Source organism: Halyomorpha halys, unplaced genomic scaffold, assembly GCF_000696795.3.
Source record: "Halyomorpha halys isolate HHAL.00 unplaced genomic scaffold, Hhal_1.1 Scaffold401.1, whole genome shotgun sequence".
NCBI lineage: Eukaryota > Metazoa > Arthropoda > Insecta > Hemiptera > Pentatomidae > Halyomorpha > Halyomorpha halys.
Window position 1 is genome coordinate 1,046,594 of NW_027108484.1, and position 8,533 is coordinate 1,055,126.

Below are 8,533 nucleotides of genomic sequence, written 5' to 3' on the forward strand. Positions count from 1 at the left end.
CATGACCATAACTATTTATTACGGCTCATAATAAGTAGTTTTATTACTATTTGAATTCTTTTGACTACACCGGAACCACTTTTGTATTTTGTAAGTTTTAAAATAATTATAACTTGCTGTTTATTTCTTGATAAATAAAAACTGATCAGAATTTTTTTTCTGACAGTGAATCACATTTTTTTAAAGCGAGAATAAAGAAAATTACAAACTAAAAACACTAAAAAGTAAATAATAATATGAGTTCAAGCTCGTGACATAATTTACTTTGTTGCTAATACCTCTTTGGAAGATAGATAACACCTTTTCTTCTATGATAATTTGGTTGTGTGTCGTTGGCTTGTTTTAATTACCGTTGGTTTGATAGCAATGGATGAAATAGGTGAGAAAACCTATTTATTTTTCATTTATAACCTTTTTCAGTTTTAAATAGTTCTATAATAATTATTTTTGTTTTGTTTTGGTATTGTTTCAATCCTTTATTGATTAGGGATCTTTTGTCTGTTGCTTCATCTCAACTCTACTACACCAAAACTATTCTTGGATTTGATTTTAATTTAGAAAACAATTAAATGATTGTTCAATCCTTATCTTGAGCTATCTGTGTTCATAACAATGTTTATTTAATAGATATTATGACAACTCTGATAAGCATTACTTTGGTTAAGTTACAATGCTTCAGAAATTAAAATATATAATAAATTAATAAGGTTTAGTCACATTAGCCTTTATTTATTAACGGTAAAGGATATTTGAAATGAAACCCTATTACATGGTCTATTAAATATACAGTTTTTAATATATAATTATTAAAAAAATTTAATTCTTTTGTAAGAACCTACTCTATCTAGTACATACAGCTTATTATTCTTGTGGCGTACATAAATCTAGAATTTTAAATTAATATTGTACTAATCAAGACTTGCTTAAAAGTGCCTATGGATGCGATGAATTTCGTAAAACTGAGTCTGATTATGTAATTGTTTGGAATTGTGTTACAAAAGTTCAGTTCCATTGCCAAATAATGCAACTGCATAAAAGGGGACTTATAAAACATTCAAGTCTTAACAAACTCTGCTGGCCTATTTTTGAAAAAAATTAGTAAATAATCATTTTATCATTTTAGCTCCCTAATAAAGTAAAAATATAACCTATCTAGTACAATTTTATTATCTACAGTCTTAAGTGAATGAACTAAAGTTTGATATGAAGTCAGCCCTTCAAAGTGAGGTTAGAATGTGATGTAGTTGAAAGTGATCTCTGTAATATTACTTTGCTGGAAAAATGTTTGACAAAGTTCTTGAAGTTGAAAAAAAAAGATTTCAATTATATTATGGATTTAATTCTAGAAATATGAATGGAATTTTTATAGTTTAATATTTCTTCAAAAGGCTTATATTAACTTTGATTCATCAATATCAAGCTTACAAGTTCTTGCTAGGTAAATATAAAGCATTCGAATTCATGATTCTAAAAATGATTTTTACTGACCTAACTTAAACTAATCAAGTGATGATGATTAATTCTAAAACAAAAGTAGGAAACCAGTAAAAATCAAATTGAATAAAAGTAGTTTAATTTTTTCATTCAGAGTAACAAAGTGGCAATATATCAAATTTTAGAATTTTTGCCAGGTTTTTTTTTATTTGAACCACTGCAAGACCCTTTTGTACCTGAATCTATTAAGGGTATAACCTTTCTTTTAAGTGTATAACCTGGCATTTGGACCCATTAGATCTAGAAATGTTAAGAGTAACTGTTTCTATTATGGAATTGGAACTTTACTATGTTAAGCATTTCCAATACTTCCCATGATTTGCCATTAAAATATATGAAATTTAGGAGCATATCTAAGACAGCATGCAAAAGTATAAGTAAGAAAATGGCAAAACAAAGTAATTTTTTTTTAAGCTGTAGAAAATTTTGAAATAGATATAGTTCTAATTATTTATAATTATAACAAAATTAAAATGCTTCTTACATTTCATTTTCGGGGTCACAAAGAAACCCTCTATTACATGATTTTACGAAGAGTTGAAGTAGCAGTACTCTTATAATATTTCCTGGCATTCTTCCTATACAAAGTTATCCAATCCTGTTCTTTGTATATCTCTGATTTTCTTCAATTTAAATCCTCAGTAAATTCCAGTAACACCCTTAACGGCCTTCAGGCTTATACAAAATACAACTGCCTCCATAGCTTAGTCTTTATCAGATCTTTCCTAATCCAATCCTCTTCCCTATGAAATTCCATCTCATCTTTCATTGGTTGCTCCAATACCCTTCAAATCATGTATCTTTAATCACTTCCAAAGAACAGCAATTAAAATTTCTAAACAGATAAATAAATGATTTTAACATAAAATATATTATTGGATTGTTATAATATTCATTTAGAATCTATAAATATGTATATAAAACATTGTTTGATTTTTCTGTTTATCATTATTACTTCATTTTTCGTTTTATTATTAGAAGATATCTTATGAATAAAGATTTAGAGGATTTATATTGTGTTATCGTTTTATTTTATCTTTATTACATTTAATTTTTATTTAAAACATATATAAACATTAATTACTCTTGTTAATTTAATTTAGTTCAGTTTGTTTTTTCTTTTTCATTTTATTTTATTAGAAGTTCGTTGATTTATGATATAATAGATGGTTTTAATCTCTTTGCTTTATTTTCATTTACTACAAAACATTATTGGATGTCTATAATATTCATTTAAATGTTGTACTTATATAAAAATTTGCTTTTTTTCTAATTTATTCTATTGGAGATATTTTGTTATGTTTTATTAGTTTATTATTTTTAATTTTACTCTTAGGTACATAAGCCAATACTTTCTCTAGAATAAATAAAGAATATTATGATTATTATTTAGAATTTCATGATGATTTTTAGCTTGTAAAACATTTGACCTACTTTGGCCATTTACATTACATATATTACTTTTTATACCCTGGCTTTATATAATAGTTAATGTGAGCAAAAAAATATATAATTTGTTACCTTATTTTAATTTTTGATCTTTTGTAAATTTATATGTATATATAGTTGACCGTAAAAATTTAAATATAAGAAAAAGATGGTCAGGGTTGCGGTCCAAAAAAGAACTAATAGTTATAAACAACCCTGACCATCTTCTTATATTTATTTTGTAAATTTACTTTTCTTATCTGCTTCTAAAATATTGTGCTGTAAAAAATAAAGATATATTAATTGATTTTAATTTTTTTTTTTTCAGGAATGAGTAGCTCTTGTATTTTTATTAAAGAAGAAAAAATAGATGACATTGAACCTGAAAGTAAGTTTTCTCCTTTTCAAACTTTTAATTATTACCATATCTAAAACTGTTATTGATATATCAAGATTGAGTTTGAACATAATTTTTTAATTAAAATTTATAATGAAACCTAAATGATCAAAACTAGAAATTCATTTTAATGTTTAGTTCTTAATATTAGCTTTTCATTATATTATTTAGTTAATTTTCTTCCCTTTATAATACTATAGTTTGTTAACAACTCATAAATAAATTCTAGTCTATGCATAAATTGAATATTGGTAATTTTTATTGTTTTATTTTCAGGTACGAGTAGCCATGATGTTTTTGTAGAAGAAGAAGAAAATGCAGATGAAATTGAATGTGAAGGTAAGTTTTAATTTTTCTGTAAAGGGTTTTCCACTAAATAAGTGGGGCTTCCTTAACCTTGTTTTTCTATGGCCTCCTTTCAGTCTGCTCTACAAAGGCCCATCTCACTGATGAACCACTTTTAGTCCTATCAAATATTCCTCCATTTCTTTATCCCAAGTCTCTATTCATTCACTTTCCTTGGAAATTTTCCTTAGAGAATTCTTTTTAAATGTTGATACAGTTTAGGTGAAAGTAAGTTAACATTTTGCATACCCCGTATTATCTCTGATTATCATTACAGTTGAATTATGATTATTATTTATAAATTTATTCTATTTATATAATACGATTATATTGTTATTCAGACTAATTTTTAAGAATAAAAATGTAAATTTTGGAGTGCGATACAGAAATTCCTGTTGATAGTTTTTGTTTTAGGTAATATTGAGAATATTTTCTGATATACAGCAATCTAAAAAAAAATAATATAAGTAAAATAACAGTGTTTCAAAATTCCCTTGTTAATTATGGGCACATGTTTTAAACTTGGATAATTGGTGCTTCTTGTGAAGGTGTGCATATGTGTAATTTGGTAGGTATTTACCGCTCTGGGGTACTTTAATATTATCTGGATGGAACTTTTTTAGTTATTTGCATTGACATTGCAACAGTAGTGTTTTCTGTTATTTATTTTTTTAATAGAATTCGTGTTTATTTTCTGCTGTATCATTATACTGACAAATAAAATACTTGATCGTTTAATTACTTTTTTTTTCATATAAATAAATAATAATGTAGATTTCAACCAACTAATATGTATTCTGAATATGTTATTTTTTTTTTCAGATATGAGTGACCAAAGTGTTTATACTGAAGAGGAAAAAGCCGATGAAATAGTTGCTGAAAGTAAGTTTTCTTCTCATAATTTTTTTTTTTATCAGATAATATTTGGTATTCTTATCAAAAACTTAGAATTTCTTTAAATTTTAATTTATCCATTACAACATTTCGGGGCCTTCATCAGGCTCTCTATAATACAAATTAACACATATCGTACTGTGCATACAATACTAAAATAATTTAACAACATATATTTATTTAGAATAATTTCCTTAACATAATTGTTTCCTCCAATTTCATATAATACTAATTAATCTAGTCTCCTTATTTAGTCTTAAATGAATATAAATCACAACAGTCATTATTGCCGTCTGATAGTTTTTAATAATTAATTTCATTTATAAAATATGGAGGAAACTTTAAAAGCAGATTCTAAAGGACTGAACCACCATTATTCTGAAATTTTTGGTAAGATAAATATGTAATTATTAGAATAAAGTTGGTAATAAGATAAATGTTCAACTCCTTGAATTGTACAGATGTATATATAATATATATACTTATATAAAAGCATGTATAGGTGAGTGCATATGTGAAAAAATAAAAAAGAGAGGGGGTATATGAATGTAAATAAAAAATATATATATAATAAAATTGAAATTGAACGTTAATTAAATTGTATTAAATGTAAAAAAAAAATTATTTTTAATGATAAGGTGATAACAGAGTCCTAACCTTGAAGGTAGGTTCTGTTATAAATGATGTTAGTAAGTAGAAAAAGAGACAATTATTTATGTGAAAAAGTTTTAGATTTAAAATATAAAAAGTTATGTACGTAAATAATCAATTTAAAAACATCGTTTGAAACTGTTATGATATTATTTTAATATTTAATTTATTTTAAAGATATGATACGGCAATTAGCCTGCAGAAATTTTTTTTTAAGAATATGACATCAATATTTAAGTTATAGTCACAAATATTAGAATGTAGTTGAGGAAGTAATGTAATTAATATAAAAACAAAAATTTTTATAGGTTGTCTCCTTGAAAATGGCTTTAGGGCTGAAACGTTGAAGTATTTCTGAAAATAAATGTTGAGAGTATATTTGGATCAAAATTGTGTGTGTTAATAATAATTTTTTCCTCCAATTTCAAATAATACTCATTAATCTAGTCTTCATAATTAGTCTTAAATTAATATAAATCACAATAGTCATTATTGCTGTCTGATAACATTTAATAATTAATTTCATTTATAAAATAAGGAGGAAACATTACGTTAATATCGCTTAAATCAAGGCTATCCTGACAATATTGATACCAAATAGATTACCTATATTATTTATAAAAATTTAAAGTCTATTAAAATCTTTTTTTTAAAAAACATAGTTACATCACTACTCTATTATAACTATACAACATAATTCTATGTTAGACTATTTATATTTCTAAATGATTTATGATATCATTATAATGTGTACTAAAATTATTAGTATGTCTTTAAATTTATTGCATTTTTAATGTGTTTAGTAACGTGTGAATTGCCTCTATTATTTTCCTATTTTTAGTGTGGTTAAACTATTTATAAAATTTTTGGATTTTTAAATTCAAAATTATGTTTAAGTTGTATGCTATGTTGGACTAGTGCTATAGTGTTAATGTTTTTACAGTTACTTTTATGTTGTCCAATATTATTTTTTAATTTTTTTCGAAATTTCTCCAATGTTTACCCCTTCACAATTACGTCGATTAATTTTATATATTACATTTTGTTTTTAATTTGTCTTTCATATTGTTGAGGTAATTTCCTTAGTTATTATCTTTATTTTAGATTACTGTGGTCATACTTAATAAATGTCATTTTAATTTTATCAGTTAAACCTGGTATATAATGCATTTTAAAATATCAATAATTTTTAATTTTTTGCATTAGTCTTGCTACAATAGTTTATTTTTTATATAGAATTCAGATTTTTTCTTTTGTTTTCTTGATGAGTAATATTTCTATTGTCATTTCATTCTAATTCATAATTAGACCAAGTTCTTAATTTTATTGTCATTGTTAACATTTCAAGTAAAATTAACTGATTTTTGTTTTCTTGCAGTTCCCACAATTGTTATCAAGCAAGAGGATGAGTCGCATTTTTACTATGGTAAGCAAGAATATTATAATTTTAACTGCATTATAGAAAATTATTTCTGGTCATTACCTGAATAGGTCATTTGTGAAATATTGTAGCTGCATATTTTAACGATTTTTATTCAAATAACATACTTCTATATCTTTTGTTGCTTAATAATGAATTGAAAATATATATTTTTTAAATTTTATTTACTTTTCAATTTTTTTTGGACTGTTCCTCTTGGTTGCTTTATAATAAATATTATTTTAATCTCAGAAGGTGGACTGACTCACGTGAAACATGAAGGGGAGGAGTTTGTTTCGGAGGAAGGTGAGAAACATTAAAATCTTAATCAGAACGCTATATTTAATTTGATCTTAGATTTTTATTAACTTAACATCAATCTATTTTTCCTCAAATTCTTCTTACTGTCTTTTTTACCCAACTAAGGTGTTGCCAAAAGAAGGGTAATTTGTTTAGGAGAACAATAACCTGCTTGTTTGTAGGTATATAACAATTTTTTGAATAGACAGCTGAACCAATTGTCATATTTAATGGCTCGAATTATTGATTGAGTTTTGGTGTATGATTTGAAACAATTCAACTTCAAAATACTGAAAAAGAATTTTGTTAAATGAGTTAATACTACCTATCAGTAGCTTAGTAATCCATTTTTGAGTAAACTGCTCAACTGAGATTTTTACATTCAATTTTTTTAGTTATTCAGTAATACTCAGTGGATGTTTTAAAACTATTTGATCTCAAAAATATATACATATTTTTTAAATTATTATATTTTGTGATTTACTTGCCTTACACTCAGGGATATGTATAATAATGCATAATAATGACCATCCCTGAGTGCTACTGTTGGCCATAATGAGAAAAACTGTATTGTAAACTTTTTTTTAAAAAATTTATTTATTGATATTTACAACTGTACATAAATACATCAAGTAAATTTGAGGAAAGCATAATGGTATGGTACAAGCATGTAGAAAAACTACCCAATGGTAGCACTCCAAAGACATTTTTACAATATAAGGTCTCGAGGCCATCTTCTTTTCAGATGCCTCGGAGGATTGTCTGGAATAAAAAAGGAAGTAAGATTAGAAACTAACGGGTTTGAGTGGTTAGGGAGTTTGTAATGGAAGGATTGATATCTGGTTCGGGCTAGATCGGTTACAAATGGAACATTAAGGTCTTTGTGGATGATTTTATTTGTGACAAAGTAGTATTGTAAACTTTACCAGTTTTCTTTTTCAAGTTTTTTTTTTTTTTTTTTGTGGAAAAAGATATAAATTTGGGTATAGCCTTCTAGTATGAAGGCCTTTCGGTTATAGTAAATGCAGTCAAAATATTCCTATCTTTTTACTAGCATCATATCACATGTGTAATTTTTTTAATTTACTTAAAAAGAAAAAATGGAAATAACACTATATAAATAACAATAATAAGTGTGATGTTAGTCAAGTTGACACCTGAAACATGGTGTAGTAGTTAAGTGTAAAGAAACATAACCATAAACAAAGTATCTTCATGCATTTTCAGAAGTCTTGAGTTTTATTCGGGTGTGGAACACACCAGACTTCTACTCAAAGTTTCATTATCCATAGAAGGCAAGCTCAAATAACAACCCATCAATAACTTTCTGGAGTAATGCAATAACATTCCATTCATTTGGATGGATAGGGTTATATCTGTTATTTTATTTTTTTAATTAACTTTTAAAATGTTTTAGTTATAATAGTTGTTCAAACTAATTATCTATGAGATATCTTAGTTCTTTTAAGTTTAAAATCGCTTTAATTTTCTTTCCCATTTTAATAGTGTTTAAAAATAGAAATAATAAGACACTCTACTAAGTTATTTTTGCAATAATGCAACAAAATTGTTCAATCAAAATAATTTAATGTGAAAAATAAATT

The 8,533-nt window shown here is 25.4% G+C and overlaps 1 protein-coding gene across 1 annotated transcript in view; it reads left to right on the forward strand.

The window, feature by feature from the left end:
- Nucleotides 1-263: 263 nt before the first annotated feature.
- The window catches only part of LOC106682310 (zinc finger protein 431), a 14,270-nt gene continuing 6,000 nt past the window's right edge, over nt 264-8,533 (forward strand). Inside the window, exons 1-6 of the mRNA XM_014423093.3 lie at nt 264-379; nt 3,251-3,310; nt 3,596-3,658; nt 4,487-4,546; nt 6,588-6,635; nt 6,882-6,935. Of these exons, the coding sequence (XP_014278579.1) occupies nt 367-379; nt 3,251-3,310; nt 3,596-3,658; nt 4,487-4,546; nt 6,588-6,635; nt 6,882-6,935 (298 nt within the window). The 5' untranslated portion in view covers nt 264-366. The remainder of the gene's footprint in view (nt 380-3,250; nt 3,311-3,595; nt 3,659-4,486; nt 4,547-6,587; nt 6,636-6,881; nt 6,936-8,533) is intronic.